General features: G+C 42.6%; 1 protein-coding gene across 1 annotated transcript in view; it reads right to left on the reverse strand.

Annotated features, from left to right (window-relative positions):
* Window positions 1–12,631, reverse strand: part of LOC148025302 (uncharacterized) — a 33,992-nt gene extending 21,361 nt beyond the window's left edge. Inside the window, exons 1-2 of the mRNA XM_087692329.1 lie at window positions 12,209–12,631; window positions 7,953–11,903 (exon numbers count right to left, since the gene is read on the reverse strand). Of these exons, the coding sequence (XP_087548455.1) occupies window positions 7,953–11,903; window positions 12,209–12,259 (4,002 nt within the window). The 5' untranslated portion in view covers window positions 12,260–12,631. The remainder of the gene's footprint in view (window positions 1–7,952; window positions 11,904–12,208) is intronic.
* Between the last annotated feature and the right edge of the window lie 6,651 nt (window positions 12,632–19,282).

The raw sequence follows: 19,282 nt of genomic DNA on the forward strand, positions 1-19,282 counted from the left end.
TTTATTACAGCAGATATTTACGCTTCCGTTGGTGCTTCACTTCTGACATGGTATCAGATTTCAGATTCTGTTCTCCTGCTGTGTTTTCTTTGCTGATTTCAAGACTGTTTTGACCATTGCTGATCAAATGACTGCTACTCCAACCAGGCAACCGTTTTGTCCCTGATTTGGGTAAAAGACTTTGCTCACCCATTCCCAATTCGGCATCACATGATACATCTGAGGCCTCTCTACTCCCAATTGGCCTATGGTGATCTCTACCGGATCGGGCTACCATCTAGAGGGGGTCTTACTCCTCAACTAGCATTCTTCATTGATGGATATCATCGACAATGACACTTTTCTTACCACCCCATTCCATCTCCTTTGGCCTTGCACCACATCTAGAATCTCAGAGAAGGTGTTAGCAATCATGTGTGTCATATATGGTCTTGTGTCATGAGGACGTAAAATTTTAATGTTTTACTCAACATTTGATTGAAAGTCAATTAAATGTGCAAATATGACTCGCACATATGATGTGCAAGCTAATTATTTCGCAATGTGGGATCCAAGACCCTAAGATATCAATTATGTCAGAGTGCAGCGGTGCGGAAGCGTAGGACTGAGAGAGAGAGAACGCAGAGAGAGAAGGGAGAGAAAGAGACAGTGGACGATGAAGATTTGCTGTATAAAGAATGCTGAATACAAAGATATACACGGGCGCAGTGCGCTGGACTGCGTGTCTCCACCTCGACGATGCGACCTGCTGTCCACCTCGAAGTCTGCTGCAGTCTGCACTGTCTGCTGTCTGAAATCTGTGAACAGAGACAGAGACTGCGCGTCACCGGTCTGTAATCTGCGTCAGAGAAGAAGTGTGTAGACTGCTGAAAGTGTCGACTATTAAATAGTCGAAATCTGCCACGAACTGGGGCGCCAGAAACAGGGCGCAGCCTGGAAACAAGTCGGCTGCACCCAAGCTCCTCCAACAATCTTCGAAGCCACACAACCTCGCATGTGGTGGAAGACGCGGCCCGATACTCCGCCTCAGTAGACGAAAGGGCTACCGTGGGCTGCTTCTTGCTACTCCATGAAATAACACCTGCACCCAAAGTAAAGCAGTAACCTGGAGTAGACCACCTGTGGTCCACGTCACCGGCCCAATCCGAGTCGCTCCAACCTGCAAGTACAAGATCTGACCCATCTGTCCCTGCGGGGTAATGAATCCCTAAATCAGACATCCCCCTCAGATACCAAAGTATCCTCTGAGCAGCCTGCCAATGCACCGTCTTAGGTTCACTCATAAACCCTACCAAGAGCCCAACAGCAAAACATAGATCAACCCTCGTGTTGAGAAGCCAAATCAAAGACCCAATCAACTGTCGATAGCGGGACGCATCCGCCAAAGGAGAAGCTGAATGGGAAGTGGCCTTCCAATTCGGATCCATAGGAGTAGAGAGGGCCCGACAGTCTTCCATCTCAAAAGACACCAAGAGCTCCTGTACATATCTCTGTTGAGAGATAAAGATCCCCTCTGAGACTGATAAATCTCATGGCCCAAAAAGAAATGGAGTAGCCCCAAATCCGTCATCTCGAACGTCCGATGTAAAGCTGACTTTGTCTCCTGGACCTGCTGTGCATCATCACCTGTGACAATCAAATCATCAACATATAATACAAACAGCACACATCCTTCCCCGGAAGTGTGAACATACAGCTGCGGATCGGCCTTGGACCGCCGATATCCCAACTGAGTCTGGAGGAACGAATCAATCTTCTCGTTCCAAGCTCGCGGGGCCTGCTTGAGACCATACAGGGCCTTCTTCAACCTGTAGACTTTCCCATCCGAAGAACCAAAGCCAGGAGGCTGCTCAACATAGATCTCCTCCTTCAAATCACCATTCAGGAAGGCCGACTTCACATCCAGCTGATAAACAGGCCATCTCCTATGGCCAGCCAAAGCAAGAACAGCTCTAATGGTTGCCATACGAGCTGTAGGGGCAAAGGTGTCATGACAGTCAATCCCGGGGCGCTGGGCAAAACCCTTAGCAACAAGGCGAGCCTTGTGCTTATCCAAAGTACCATCACTGAGATATTTGGTCTTGAAGACCCACTTGACTCCAATCACCTTCTTCTTCGGGGGGCGTGGCACAAGTGACCAAGTGCCATTCCTCTCAATAGCCTCCAACTCAGCTTCCATAGCTTTCTTCCATGGGGCGGACTGTAAAGCCTCCTTCACGGAGGTGGGCTCTCGATCCTGCATAAGACGGGACATCAAACAATAGTTGGAGCAAACAAGCTCCGAAGAATGCGCCTGGTGCCTCCGTGACCGCCGCGAACCATCCTGCGGTCCCCACTCCTCAGGAACCCCCTCGATCCCTGAATCACGGAGTGTGTCACGGGCCCAGCGAGGAGGAGGCCGAACCTCCCCTCGTCGTTCTTCATCAGCAGAAGACTCTGGAATATCCACCGGTGGTAACTCCTCAGAGGGGTCCGGTGGAACAGTAGACTCTGTGTCAGAAACAGAATCATAATCAAAAGGCACGCGCTCCAGTGGAACTGTAGAAGGAGCCCAACTCTCCCCTGGATCTCCAAGAACGGGATGCTCCTCACCCGTTGAAGTAGCCGGAACCTCCACAAACCGCACATCACGGCTAGTATATACATCCCGCTTGACGGGATCATACAATCGGTAGCCTTGGGACTGGGAGCTGTAGCCAACAAATACCTGTTTTCGAGAAGCCGCTTCAAATTTATCACGGTGAGCCTTGGGAATGTGAACATAGGCATCACGCCCAAAGACCCGAAAGTAAGAAACATCTGGCTTCGTCCCAAAATAAGCCTCAAATGGAGTCATCCCTTCCACGGCCGAAGTAGGGGATCGATTAAGGATGTGGACTGCAGTAGCCACAGCCTCGGCCCACAGAACCTGAGGGGTCTGTCGGTGCTCCATCATGGTGCGCGCCATCTCGATCACACTGCGGTTCTTCCGTTCAAGAATACCATTTTCTTGAGGAGTATTGGTATTGGCAAACTCCTGGTGAATGCCTCTATCTGCACAAAACCGAGCAAACTCATTAGACACAAATTCACCTCCCTTGTCGGATCGCAAGGTCTTCAACTTCCGGCCTGAGCGGTTCTCCTCAAAGAGAAGCCAATCCTTGAAGTGCGAGAAAGCTTCTGACTTGAGTGCCATAAAATAGGCCCATGTCATCCTGCTGTAGTCATCCACGATCAGCATGAAGTACGAGCTCCCACGCAGGGACTCATTCCTCATAGGGCCACATAGATCCGTAGATACTAGCTCCATCGGGGAAGTAGACCGCCGCGAAGCTATGTGGGGAATGGCATCCCTATGCTGCTTCCCCCGCATGCAGGAGACACATGGCTGCTGGCTCACCACTATATCCGGCAACCCTCGAACAAGCTGTCCACGCGACGCCTTCCGAAGATAGTCATAGTTCAGGTGACCAAACCTAGCATGCCATAACTCTGACTGTGACTGTGAGGTAAGAAGAAGAGTAGAGAGGGCGGTGGAAGACTTCAATTTGTAAATGCCGTTCTCCTCATATCCAGATGATAGAAGCTTCCTCGATTCACGATCAAGGACTCGCACTGTAGTACTGTCAAACTCCACGAGAAGACCAAGGGAGCAAATCTTATGAACTGAAAGGAGATGGTACCCTAGACCTGGTACATGCAAAACCTCTAAGGTATGGGTACCACCTCGTCCATCCGGAATAAGCTGCATCTTACCCCGACATGCAAGAGAAACTGAAGAGCTGTCGCCAATGAGAACCTGCCCACGCAAGGGTCGCAACTGGGCAACACTATCTGATGAAGGAGTCATGTGCCGTGAGGCACCACTATCAACAATCCACTCTCGAGCCTGGGGGGCCGTCATCGCAGCATCAGAAGCATTCGGTAAAGCGTTCTCAATGACAGCTAGATGAAGAAATGCAGCTGATGAGGGTGCAGCCACTGCTCCAGAATCCTTGGTTTCCTTCTTCTTGGTGTCCTTCGTGTCTTTGTCAGGGCAATCCTTCTTCCAATGGCCAATCTTTCCACAAATATGGCATGTGGAGTCTTTGTCCTTGTCCTTCTTGGACTTGTTATTCCCCTTCTTCTTCTTTTGGTCCTTCCCCTTCTTCTGAGAGGCTTGACCTGTCAGCGCCTCCGACTTGGAAGCATTCTGTCCCTTTAACTGTTCCTCTTGGTCCAAGACCATAGGAACCAACTCTTCCCACCGAAGAGTAGACTCTCGCCCAGAAGCAATGAGGGCAGAGTAAAATGTACCGAATCGTGGCGGCAACTGGGACAGTAGTGTGATCGCCATGTCTTCGGAGAAGATCGGCTTCCCCGCATTCTGAACCTGCATCTGTAGCTGCCTTAGCTTATTAATGTGCTCCCGTAGCGAAGAAGACTTATTTACGGACAAAGTCCGCATCTGTACCTCCAAAGAAACCCTCTTCATTAAGGTCATCCGATTGTACATGTGATCAAGCTCCAGCCATATCTCACGAGCCACCGTCAAGTGCTCGATGTAAGCGATCACGGCTGTAGTGCATGATAGAAAGAGAAAGGATCGAATCCTGGCATTCAGTTTGTCCCAATGAGACTGGGCCTTGGCCAACTCCGCACGAGCTTCAGAAGAGAGTTTGGACTCATCTCTTACCGAGGGCCGGTCAATCTCCTCCTGTACCAACTCCGCCAAATCATAGGACTCTAGGATGGCCAACATCATGACGCGCCAAATGCGGTAGTTGTCGCCGTCGAGCTTTTGATCTGTAGGAAGAGCCGGTAAGACAGGCACCTTCCGGTCCATAATCGCCTGGAACTCCAAGTCAATCTCTGTAGACATCTTCACCTGCAATGCCTTCACAAACGCAAAAGCAGCCCCCTCTGACTGGGAAAACTCAGCCTGCTAAGGCTCTTCCGAGTCCTGAACCTTCTTCACCTGCCGGAGGCGATGAAAAAGCAAAACCTGCACTTGTAGGCTGAAAACTCAAACTTCCTCCGCGTCAAACAGCAGTAAACAGCAGCAAATCCACCACCTGTACTCCTTTCCTGTGCGCCCACACTCGTTTCAGCCTTGTTCCAAGGCGCAGCCCTCCTGTCTGCCCTTAAACGCAAAAAAACGCAAATTTGTGTCGCGATGGAAACTCCTCTTCAGGTTGATTCTGCGCTCAATCAGCCCTTAAACACTGTTCTGATACCATGTCAGAGTGCAGCGGTGCGGAAGCGTAGGACTGAGAGAGAGAGTACGCAGAGAGAGAAGGGAGAGAAAGAGACAGTGGACGATGAAGATCTGCTATATAAAGAATGCTGAATACAAAGATATACACGGGCGCAGTGCGCTGGACTGCGTGTCTTCACCTCGACGATGCGACCTGCTGTCCACCTCGAAGTCTGCTGCTGTCTGCACTGTCTGCTGTCTGAAATTTGTGAACAGAGACAGAGACTGCGCATCACCGGTCTGTAATCTGCGTCAGAGAAGAAGTGTGTAGACTGCTGAAAGTGTCGACTATTAAATAGTCGAAATCTGCCACGAACTGGGGCGCCAGAAACAGGGCGCAACCTGGAAACAAGTCGGTTGCATTTAATGCAGCCGACTGGGCTGCAGACAGTCGGACTGCCACGTGGCAGTCCGACTGCACAGTCCGACTGACTGTGCAAGCTATGATCTCTAACAAATTAGTGCTAGAGGCAAAAGTCATAATAAGTTATGCCTAACACATACTAGGTGATACCCAATGTTAGAACTTAGCCTAGAACATTCAATTAGCCATTAATGTCAATGGCCTAGAACATTCAATTAGCCATTAATATCAATGGTGACACTAGAAAACTAACATTATTTAATTAATTAATACTAGTTTCGAGCTAATGAGTGCTCAGGATTACTTGGCTAATAAATTGGCCAAGCCAATTTAATTGTTAGCCAATCAAAAAAAAGCCATAAATAATCATTAAATTAAATTTTAAATTTTATATCCAAATAATTAATTTAATAAAGCTAAATGATGCTGAAATTGTTTTGAAAGGCTGCCACTTGACAAAACTTACCCTTGCAAATTAATTAATGCGAGTTCTGAGCTAATGAGTACTCAAGATTACTTAGGTGATAAATTGGCCTAGCCAATTTAATTGTTGGCTAGTCAAATTATTTTTTTGAGCCATAAATAATCACTAAATTAAATTTTAAAATTTATATTCTGAAATTTAATTTAATAAAGCTAAATGATGCTGAAATTGTTTTGGAAGACTGCCACTTGGCAAACTTACCCTTGCAAATGAAAAAAGCGTTTTTAGACTAGAAGAAAAACAGAAAGTAATTTCATTCTTCTGTAAACTGAGTGAGAGAGAGAGAGTGTGTGTATGTGTGTATGTGTACGCTACCATTGCTGTTACAATAATTAACACGCCATTTCTAGCCAGCAGAGACCCTCCAAGAGCTGGTGAAATGCATAGAAGAGACTATAGTAATAGGTGACAGCAATTTGAGGGTTGTTTCAGCCAACAAACATTATATTTGGGATGTTCCATTAGTAGAGATAGCTTCCATATTTGTCTAGACAAGGCAATAGTTGATTTCTGCCATTTTCTCGCGATAGAAGACTAAATTTTACCTCTCTTCAACATTTTCTCTCATGCTCCAATATGTTCTCATCCTTTCTCAACAATTTCCAGAAAAATCAGCCATTGGAGGTGGAGATTTTGACTGATATTTGCTTAAATCCTAATTTACAAAAGAAATTAAGGTTTGATCACCTCATGAACCATGCTCAAAAATTTGAAAGCCCAAAGACTTGAATTTCCATCACTCAAATTGGGGCAATTTTAGGAGATTCAAGTGGTCATTCAACCAACAAACAAACGGGCTAAATTTGTCACCCAATGAGTACAATTAAAGGTCAATCCCTAAGTAAACCAAGGGGCAAATTGGTTTGAAGGCTTGCTCATCATTCATGACAGCAAGAAGCACTTGGATAAGCAAAGGACATTAGAAAATCTCAATTGTACTCCATCCATTTGCAATTAAAGATAAAGAAACACCACAAAGGATGCCACTTTTAGGACAACAAGCTATCCATTATCCAAGATTAAATGGTAAATTGTACATTTCAATTTTACATTATTATTTACTTCTTGTAATTGTTAATTAATTAGGTCATTACCACCCTCTCTAAGAAGCAAAGCTGGTTTCATCCTACTTGAGAGCCTTAATCTAAGTTAGACCAAGATATTTAGAGCTTTGACGGTATATTTGTCCATCATCTCATCTGTCGGAGACACTTTAGGAGGAGGTGTTTTGCAATTGTCCTAACAGCCTATTTTACCTTTGTTCTCATTAGGCATAATGCCCCGTAGCAAAACACACATTATGTCGAGTGCATGCAGCATTTTGGTGCGTTTTATCTTGCTTTTGGACCACATTTGCTGGTCCGACCTGTAGTGGTCAGTTTGCTGATTGGCCCCTATTTATGGCTGCCATCCACTCCACCCTTCATTCAGTCAATGTATCATCTTTTGTGCCAGGCCTCCTCATGATCTTTATCTCATGCCTCCATCTAGCACCCACACTATGCTCCAAGCTGCATGTTACTGACTGTAGCAGCCTTGTATCATTCAGTCTTCTGTCAGTTTTGTTCCTTCATTCTACTGTGTTTCTCTTGTTTCCTTCTTCTCTATCCACTCAGTGTTCACTTTCCTTTCCATACCCCTTCATTCTCTTAAGAACTACCTGACAGAACTGAGTTTCCACCATATGCAATACTGATGGAAACATACCCCTTCATTCTCTTAAGAACTACCTAACACAACAATTTTCCACCAAAAAAAAAAAATTAAAACACAAAAACCAATATTGATTGATCAAATTCATAAATAGAAACTGGCTCACAAGCATTGGCAATATTTGGGGCCAAGAAGCTCTATTAGAAAAGTTGGCTAACAGAAAAGAGAAATATTACCTGACCACCAACTTCTTGACTAAAACTCTTCGCAGAAGTTTGACCACCTGATTTTTTTGACCTTTTTTCAGTTGACTCTTCGTCTCCCTCAAAAGGCTTTCTGGCTTCTACAAACGAGCTGGTTGTAAATTTATCCAATTCTTCCTCACTTGAAGACTCTTGTGACTCAAACTTCTCTCCCTTGATGGACCTATTTGCAAGGTCTGTGTCTGAGTAATACTCCACTTTGTTACATGACGAAGTGAAAAGTTCAGCAGAGGTACTTCGTTTCACTTGCTCTGCATTTTCCCTGAGATTCCCCAGCTTCAGATCTGCAGAAATGTCGCCCACAAACCTTTCTGCCTCCTTACTTGATGAACTGCAGTTGTTCATGCAGGTTGGATTTGCATCCTCATATCTGAATAATGTTGTCTGCAAGTGGTCTGAAGGAACAGAAAGTTTTGCAGAATCGTGCTCTGTGTACATCGTAATGAAACTTTCCCTCTCCATGTCGAGTGGCATTTCAAAAGACCTACTTGTTTGGGAAACTTCTGGAAAAGAAGTCGGGCTTGTAACCTGGTTCTGTGCATCTGAAGTTTCATCTAAATCCATTGGCATCTTTGTAGTCTCAGCACAAGAATGCTTTCCATTTGAATACTCTAGCATGAGTACATCGTTGTCTTCTCCCAGGCCGGACAAATCAGCCCTATGCTTTTCTTTTGAATCCTCTTTTGTTAGCAGTTCTGCTGTCTCAGCATGTTTTGATGTTTCCAAATCTGCAACAGTGTCAACCATATATGTCTGTACCATATGGTTGTCACTGGCTCTTTGGTTAAAGGGTTTTGCAGAGCTGAAGTCAACAACATTCCTGCAACCTGTTGATTCCTTCTCACCCAAAGTAACTGCCTGCTTATGCTCCGAGCACTCAGCATTTAGACACTCTGTATTGATTTGAAGCTGCTCACTGCCCAGCTCCTCATGAGCTGTAGTCATGTCGTCTGCCATACCTTCTGGGATCTTAGCCACATAGCTATGCAAGTGATCATTTGGCATCCCCTCTTCTGAGGTTGTGACACATTCAGTACCTCCCAAGTGGCACTCAGGCTGTGCCTCTGAAGGTTCTTTTGAGTCACTCTGCACATATTCAGTGCCTACCAAGTGGCACTCAGGCTGTGCCTCTGAAGGTTCCTTCGAGTCACTCTGCATCTTAGAAGGCTCCATGTCACCTTCGTCTGCTTCCCTAGCAGTTGGATCACAAGAAGCTCGATGCTCACTTATAATTTGTTGTGATACTTGTGCAGTTGAGATGGATGCACCTCTCATGGGTTCTGAGCCAGTACAGCTATTCCAGAGCTTCAAGTCAGAGGTCTGGTCTACATCAGCTTGGTCAAGCACATTGCAGAGCCCAACTTTTCCCTTATCTATATCTGTTTCTGAATCTCTAGGACTGCACCCTTCACCAGTTGAGTTGGCTTCCTCCACAGATTGTCCTAACTTCCTGGACTCGACCATACTGTTTTGATTATCAGTAACCTCTGAAAAGGAATGTGAGACATTTATCACACTAGAAGCCCTTCCAAAAGCATGTGCTGCATCAACTTCTAGTGCCTCCACATTAGACGTCTCCTCCAATTTTTCATTTGTTTGTTCCACTTCATTCACCATTGGCAAGCTGCCCCTGTGTTCTACAAGTTCACATGAAGATTCCTGGATATCTCGCATTGCATCATTCACTACTTCAGTTGGATCTGCCAAAACATTCTCCACCTGAGAATTTGAGCCAGTATCATTCTCCACGTGAGGTGCATCTGCCAAAACATTCTCCACCTGAAAATTTGACCATGCATCATGCTCTACATGAGATGCATCTGCCAAAACATTCTCCACACTAAGTACTAATTCACCAATCTCTCCATTACCTAAACATGAAATATGAGCACTGTCAGACTCGATCTCTTTGTATGGGTCTGCTAACTCTGTACAAGAAACAATTTCCTGGTTGCCTGACTGCAAAACCAAGCTTGAAGAAATTGCATCCCCTAAAGTAGTTTCCAGTCCCACTACACTTGGCTTCTGTATGCTGAGGTGACATTCAGTACTGCCATCGGCTGATCCCTGCTCATTGATCAGTTCTGGTATCAGTGTGACAGGCTGTGCCTCTGACATAGGCTCCTCAAGACTTCTTGCCTCGGCAACCTCTACCACCCCATCCAAACACACCTCATAAGATTTGATGGGCCATGTGTTTAATGACTCATTCTCCTCCAACCGATGTCCCCCTGCACTTGAAACCATCCCCCGATCAACTGCTGTTGTATCAAAGTCCAACTTTGGCAAAGAACCATCCACATCAATCTCTTGTTGCATTACACCCGCTTTGTTTACATGCATATGATGTTTCGAACCGGCATCTGGCAAATCTTCTTGCTCTTCTAGCAGCTGCTGTGTTTGTACATGCACAATCTCAAACTGCGGCTCCAAAGTGTGCATTGTTGCTTCAGTAGTCTCCATGCTGCTTGATGTATGGCAAGGGACATTACAGACTGGCATAGTATTTCCTGCTACTGTGCCACTCTTATTTGTGTCTGCATCATTTTCACTGATACCATCTACAGGTCCCATTTTTGGCACTGCCGATGACTGTTTGGGTTCAATCTCAAGCAATGACTCGGGGCTAAGCTCCACAGCAATATTTGAAGCTTGAACCTGATCTTCCTCAGGCGAAACTTCAAGTCGAGATGTACCAGCATGCTGTAACTCCAAATTAGAAGATGTTTCCACAGTGTCAATTGAAGGATGCTGTTCTGCCGCCTGTTCAGAATTAACACTGTCTAAACCACATTTCATCATGCCATTAATTAAGCCGGCTTCACTGTCACAAGATGTGGCCATTCTTTGCTGCTCATCACCCGTCTGCTCCTGATCAATCTGCTCACATATCTCAAGTCCAGATATACCCACCTGCTGTAAATCCAAATCACGAGATGTTTCCAAAGTGTCAATTGAAGGGTGCTGCTCTGCATCCTGTTCCAAGTTAACACTGTCCAAACTACATTCCATAATGTCATTAACTAAGCCAGATCCACAATCACAGGAACTAGCCATTCTTTGGTGTTGCTCACCCTCCATCTGCCTCTGGTCAATCTGCTTGCAAGTATGTGATACCTTGCAGCTGTTTTCACACTGTCCCATTCTTGAGTCTGAGGTATGCTCTGTAGCAATATTCAATTTTGACAAGACTTGCACCTGATCGTGCTCTCCCACACCCTTCTGTGAATCCAAATTAGAAGGTCCAGCAAAAGGAATCTTATGGCTTGGCTCCGAAGAGTGCTTTACCTCATGATCAGAACTAGAAGCCCTTGAAAAATCTTGACCTGAGTTGGACTGTAGTCTGCTGGACTGTATATCGTATATTCTTGAGTCATCAGACCCATTGTTGTCCGAACTACCACCTGTGAGCTGTTGCCCATCCTCCACTTGCACCTTCTCAAACTCAAAAGACTGTGGGACAATGCAACTGGTTTGCAAGTCACATTGATCATGAGTTATTCTCAAATCTAGAGACTCCACCGAGCCATGCTTGGTAACAAATTCCCAGTCTTGAGCTTCTCCCTTCCCTGAGTCAACATCACGAGCAACCCCAACTTTATCGAACTGGATAGCCAAATTGTGCCATTCATTTGACTCTGTTGGAAGCTTGGCCTCAGTAAAGTTACTGCGTGAGCCTCCTGCCACATCCAACTTCTGATGAACCGTGGGGTCAATGTTATCCCTGCCAGTCACTCCTGATTCGCTGGTATGGGAAGCTGGAATAGATGCAGAGACCTCTGCATGCAGCGAACCTGATGTCTCTAGACTCTCAATGAGCTCTAGATCAACCTGTGTCTTGGCACCCTTACCAGACCCATGCTCTGTGTCAGGTTCTGATTTGGAAGCCTTGGGGACTTTCTTCTTTTGCCGGAAACGCTCTAGCTGCAAAACGTCACAAGCCACATTTGCATCAAGCATGAATGACACGATAAGAATCAAGCCATGTTTTTAAGATTCGCAGGAGGATCCTTTTGCTTTGCAAGCTTGGATTTCATCCATCAGCCATACAAAGTGCAGTCTATGTTCCGCATCAAGAATCAACGAAATGTGCAACATCAGCCATACGATTGCAATCTATGTTTTCAACATCGATATTGATGAAACGCACAATCTATGTCCCACATCGATATATCACAAATGCGCACAATATCCAGAAGAGTGAATGAAGAAAAAGAATGATCGCACACCCGTTTCTTGCCGGCAGCTAGCATATCGTCCTTATTTTTGGTCTTGTCCATGCGAGGATGTTGGCCTTCATCAACAACAGGCGATTGTCAGGGCCAGCTTGCTCTAGATATTTACTGCTTCCGGTGGAGCAGGAGCGCCTCTGGATCTGATCTATGGCAAGCGTCTGCTTCGCTGCCACAGGCCCTAAGAATGGATCCGGGCGATCATTCCATGGGGCATCAGGAACCCTACTTTCAAAGGGGAATGAATTGGACTGCGTTCAGAGAGCGTCTTCGGCCTCCTGGAAGGAACTTCGATCCAATGATGTATGGATGGATGGCTGTGTATGTATGCGTCTGTTGGTTTGTCCTGTCTCCCTGCTAATTGTTTGTAGTTTGTATGCTGATGATGATGCCGATGGTTGCTATGTAGCAGGATGGCTCACCAAAAGCTTTTCAGTACATCTTTCGGGCCTACTAGCGAGATCTAAGGCCTAAAACAAAATATTAATTAGTAGTTAAAATAACTTTATATATATGGCTGTCACATGCCGTGGTTTTGCAATACTCTTCTGAAGGCTTTTTGCCCTTCAAGGAAGAGTAAAAATCTCTCTCTCTCTCTCTCTCTCTCTCTCTCTCTCTCTCAAAATGAACTAGTCATCTAGATTCCAAGGAGCATCCTTCCTCCTAAATGGGGAGTTGCAAGTTGCCCAATGTCACTTTGGGCGACAGCAAACACATCATTGGAGCTGCCAGTATGGCCATCGAGCAGCAGTGGACAAATAGAGGCGTAACCTCTTTAGACTAAAGTTGTCATCATGGCCACAAGCGCGGGGTGGTAGGTGGAGGCTAGAGATTGATGCTGACGGATGGAGGGTGGAGGATGGCAAGTGGAGGGAGAATGGTGGGTGGAGGTTGGGTATAGAATGGCACAGATGGTGGGTGGAGGATGGTGACTAACGTTGGGCCTGCCATAGGCGCTGAGTAGAGAGAGAGAGAGAGAATATTATATAATATATTAATATGTTATTATGCCTTTGAGTTAGGAGTCGAGACTTTAGTCACAATAATTTGAGTTTTTGATGCCAAGAGGCATATTCCACGGTGGATTCCATGAGGTTTTGCGGTGGATTCTTTAAATTTATATTTATTTGCCAGGACTCGTACACAAGGTGGATTCCTTGTGCAAAAGTTGATGGGGACGCCTGTCCTTTTTGGACGACTCGTTAATTTAACGTGCAAGTGGGTGATTCCATAGCAGGTGATTCTGCAAAATACATATTTAAATTAATGGACGTTTATGAGTTTAAAGTGCGCACTTGTATTAAATTAAGGTTAGGATAGAGTTTCAACCTATTTATTTATTTTGTAGCTGAAGACTGCTAGGTATTCACTTTTGTCGATTTAATTTTATTATTTTCTAACAATTGTAAATGCTTCAGTTGATGTGTAGAGCAGGCGGCGATGGCGTTGGAAAGCACTAGGCAATAGCATGTATTCAAGTTATTTAGAAGAAATTATCCTTTTTTATGGGCGCGCGTCTTAGGCATGGCGCTAATATTTATTTTGACATGCTTATTTATTAAAGCGCTTGACATATATTTATTATTTTGTATGCGCATGGGTGCACGATTTAAATATTCATTATTGGTCATTGTATTTGGGCACATCCCAACTCTTGGGACGCCCAACCACTTTATTCTTTATTTGGACAAAAGCTAAAGCATGCTAATTGTAAATTTGGGCTATTTTTGAGCTTGGAGATGAATAATATATTAAATACATACTTTGTGGAGCGCTCACACAAGGCATGGGGGGAGATTGTACCCAATTGGTCTTCTTGCTTCATGTCGTGCAAGTCTACTCTCTTGGTTTTTGAGCAAAAAGTAGAGTTATTTGTTCTTGGGGACCTTCTGGCGCTCACGACATATGCATACAGCATCCGATTTGCGCATCAATGGTATCAGAGCCAAGCTAAGATCGAGGGCTTCCAATCGCTTACCATCTCGCGCAAAGGTGAAGCTCCTGGAACGATCGAGCTCTATAGTTAGTCTTGTGACAATCCGTCAATACCAGCGCGTTCCTGGCGGTGAAGGACCCTCTGCTACGCAATCGGATCGCAAAGGACCAACCTCTACAGGTGGAGGACCACTGGGGAAGTTCCATTGCTAGGTCTACTTCTTCTTAGAAAGAATTCAAGTTTAGTGTTTAAGCTTAATACTTAAGCTTTTTTTAAAAAAAGCTTTAGACTTGAAGTTTCACAAACGGTGGCGGTAGGACGTGCTGAACGGTGCCAAATTCAGCGACGACATCCTCTCGTCCTAGTCATTTCAATTCAAGAAAAAAAAAACGTTTGACTTAAAGCTCAAAGAGTTAAAGCTTAAAGCTTTCTAAGCTTTAAAGTTTAAATTCCTTAAGTTCCAAACTCTCCCATAGCAGGAGTTCACACACAACAACTCCTGAGCCGGCTTTTAACTTCCCTGCAAGCGCCTGTTCGCACCTGCACTCTGATATAGCCAAATTCCAACATACAGATTGCTATATGCAGTCTACACGGACGAAGTATCCACTTGAAAGAAGGCCTACATCAATTTCCATAACCGTGAATAAGAAAGATTGCTAAAAAGCCACTTTTTTTTAAAAAAAGCAAGCCTTGTAAACTCGACCTTGAGCTACGCTCATCCCACTAACAAGATTTCGAGTGTGTAAGGTTGTTTGAAATTTTGTAGGATGACCGATCAAAATATGGAAATTTTTATGGCCGAATATGATTTAGCGGAACCAACAATTTGATGATTATTTCCATGAAGAACAGTATACCGAAAAAGACACAATTAAGTGTGTCACTAATCATTTGGTGGACAGAGCATCCCTATGGTGGACTGTTGTCACAAAAGCATTGATTATCCTACTACTTGGGAGACTTTCCAAAAGAAATTTTTGCAGAATTTTCTTCCACCCCAATTCCACGAAAAAACAATCAAACAATGGAATCTTCTGCAACAAAGAGATCGAGAGCCTATTTCCCAATATAATGAGCATTTTTGAAATGCTTTATTGCAACTTCGAATGCTCGAAGATGTACCTAAGGCAACCCATAAACGCAAGTTTATGTCTAGTTTGCTTGGTCACTTCTATGCGGAAGTGAACATGTTCAAGCCAACGACTCTCGAGGATGCGATTTCCTTGGTCCATGATGTTGAAGAAAATTTTCGAGGACGAGAGAAGTGACCACAACAATTCTCAAACAATGGTAATTTCGGTACAAAGCAATTCAATTCTAACTTTTGAAGATTAAAAAAAAACCGCTTTGTTTCATCTTCTTTCCGTAAATCTTAGACACGACCCCTTTACCATCAAACACAAATCCAAATCCTAAGCCATCTCTTCAGCCAAATCCCAACATTCCTAAACTTTCCACTATTACTAATAATGTTTCTAAAGCCAAATCCATAGTCTATTATAAATGCCATTAACTTAGACATCTAGCGGTGAATTGTCAATCCAAAAAGCCAACTGTTCACATCAACTACTTAAGAGCGACTGAAGATGAAGACCATGAAGAAATGCCAGATCTCACGGAAGACAATGACGATAACGACACTACTTCAGATACTTTACCAGGTATACCAAATCCCCATTTTTTATTAATGATGAAATGTCTTATGCATGGTAAAGAAAATATTGTTTTACAGTGCATGACTTAGAAATTAAAATTGGTGATTATGTTGAACATATAAATTTCTTAGTTGTGCATTTGCAATCTAGTGACATTATTTTAGGAATGCCTTGGCATCATCAGTATAATCCCGATATAGATTATTCCATGCATTCAATGAACATTCATTCTCATGGAAAACAAATCATATTGCATGGTATGCACACTTTTGAAAATTTTCCATTGCTTAGTCATACACAAGCTAAACGTGCATTAAGAAAAGGTAGCAAATCCTATTTAATTTGGGTGAATGAAATTGAAGTTAAGGAAATCAAGATGCATCCTAGGCACACACAATTTCTTTCACAATTTAAATATTGTTTTGTTGTTGACTTACTACATGGTTTACCACCCACACGTCCTGAAGATTATAAAATAGACTTAATTCTAGGTTCTCAATCACATGTAAAGCACCTTATCGACATACTCAAATTGAACAGAAAGAAATTCAAACTCAAGTTAAAGAATTGTTAACCTGAGGACTCATTAAACCCAGTAGTTCTCCATTTGGTGCACCTATCATATTAGTTAAAAAGAAAAACAAAACTTATAGGATGTGCATTGATTATCATGCCCTAAATAAAATCACTGTCAAAAATAGATATCCAATCCCTAGGGTAGACGATCTTATGGACAAACTACAAGGGGCTGCAATATTTAGCAAAATAGATCTTAAATATGAATACCATCAAGTATGACTGGACACATCTGACATTTTCAAAACTGCATTTAGAACTCAATTTGGACATTATGAATTTCTTGTTATGCCTTTTGGTTTAACTAATGCACCAACCACATTCAGTCGTATGATGAATCACATATTTTTGAAGCATCAACATTGTGTCATTGTTTTCTTTGATGACATATTGGTTTTCAGTATGAATGAGAACGAGCATTATGAACATTTATCTTTGGTTTTTAACTTACTGAAAGAGAATCAATTATATGCTAATCTTGAAAAGAGTGAATTTTTCCAAACACAAATTGAATTGGGACATATTGTTTCATCTGAAGGTATTAAAGTTGATCTTAAAAAGATAGAAGCAATTTTGAATTGGTCGATACCTAAAAATGTGCATGAATTACGTTCTTTCTTAGGTCTTGCTAGCTTTTACAAAAAATTTGTGAGAAATTTTTCATTGCTTGCATTACCTTTGACAAAATTATTAAAGAAAGATGTTGTGTATCATTGGTCTGAAAATAAGCAAAAGTCTTTTTATTTACTGAAACATGCTTTAACTCATGCTCTTGTATTGCAACTCCTTGACTTTACTAGACCATTTTTCCTAGTAGTCATTGACGCTAGTGGATCTGGAATAGGAGCTGTCCTTATGCAAGATTCCCATCCCATAGCCTACTCTAGTTGCAAGCTTAAACCTTCAGAACTTAAATATTCTACCTATGATAAGGAATTGCTAGCTGTAGTACAAGCTTTACGTCAATGGAAGCACTATTTAATGGGATCTAAATTCATGATTAAAATTGACCAACAAAGTATCAAACATCTCTTTAGTCAGCCACCACAAATATTTGACCGACACATTAAATGGGTTGCTTTTAATCAAAGTTTTCATCCACTTATCCAATATCAACCCGGAAAAGAAAATGTTGTTGCCGATGCCTTGAGTAGAAGACCAACTATTCATAATATCTCTGTGATATATTTTGATTCCCTTATCCCTATGAAAGATACCTATGATCAAGACTATTGTTTTCAAGCTTATTGGAAGAAATTAATTGCCAATAACTGGATTCCAATTGATTCATTGTCTTATGCTGATGGATTTATGTTTTATGAGAAAAGGTTATGTGTAACTGTTTCATTTAGATAATTTGTGTTGCACAAAATTCATTGTCCCCCATATCAAGGCCATACAGGTATTATTTCCACTTTACATACTTTGATTGAAGATTTTTATTAGCCACAGATGGAATCTGATGTTTCTAACTTTGTATCTGAGTATTTAATTTGTCAAAGAGTTAAGCGATACCATGGTAAGCAGTATGGTTCGTTAATGCCTTTACCAATTCTTGAAAGACCATGGGAACATATTTCAATGGATTTTATTACTGGTTTGCCTAACACTCAAGCTAATCACGATATGATTTGGACTATTGTAGATCGGTTTAGCAAACATACATATTTTATTCCATGTAAGAAAACATTAACTGCGTTTCAAGCTACTCAATTATTTTTTAAAACTATTTTCACTAACCATGATTTACCAAAAGTTATTATTTTTTATCATGATTCTAGATTTTACAATAATTTTTGGACAACTTTGTTTGCAAAATTAGGAACAAAGATTGATTTTTTATCTGCATTTCATCCTGAAACAAATGGACAAACAGAAGCTACAAACAGTACAATCTTGGATCTTTTACGTGCATACACAATTTCAAAACCACAAACCTGGGATACACACTTGCATTTACTTCAGTTTGTATACAATAACACACCATATATAGCTACAAGAAAAGCACCTTTTGAAATCATTTATGGATATAGATTGCCTACACCTACTACTTCATTGCCAAACAAAGTTAAAGTTACTGATGATATTGCCCACATGCATACTACTATTTTCGATGAAGTTAAATATATGATTGCAAAAGCCCAGCAATCATATACTAAACAAGCAAACAAGGAAAGAAAAGCTATAAATTTTACAGTTGATAATTATGTTTGGTTACGAATTGAAAAGCAAAGACTACGAAGTGTTGAGAAACACCCTGTTGTAAAGTTAGTTCATAGATTTTATGGACCTTTTAGAATCATTCACAAAATCAATGACAATGTCTTTAAATTAGAACTACCCCAATACTAGAAATCCCACAACACTTTTCATATAAGTTTGTTACAACCTTTCAAAGGCCAATTACATGCCCACCCTGTTTATGAAAATCCTCCTTTGTTAGAAGAAGAAACTAAAATCCTTGAACCTGAGACTATTTTAGATACCGACTTCATGACCACTAAAACTAGCCGTAGATATTCTAGATATTTGGTAAAATTTAAAAACCATCCTATTGAAGAGGCCCAATGGATGCACGCTCGTGACCTAAGTGCTTATCCCTCACTACTCGCTCCACATTGAGCTAATAGTAATTAAGGACAATTGCTATCCCACCCCGGGGATATGATGCCAGGAGGCATATTTCACGATGGATTCTATGAGGTTTTGCGATGGATTCTGTAAAATTATATTTATTTGTCGGGGCTCGTACACAGCTTGGAGATGAATAATATTAAATACGTGCTTTGTGAAGCACTCACACAAGGTGTGGGGGGAGATTGTACCCAATTGGTCTTCTTGATTCATGTTGTGCAAGTTTACTCTCTTGGTTTTTGAGCAAAAAGTAGAGTTCTTTGTTCT

Source organism: Lygodium microphyllum, chromosome 14, assembly GCF_053477565.2.
Source record: "Lygodium microphyllum isolate KBCC chromosome 14, Lygodium_microphyllum_v1.1.10, whole genome shotgun sequence".
Classification (NCBI taxonomy): domain Eukaryota; kingdom Viridiplantae; phylum Streptophyta; class Polypodiopsida; order Schizaeales; family Lygodiaceae; genus Lygodium; species Lygodium microphyllum.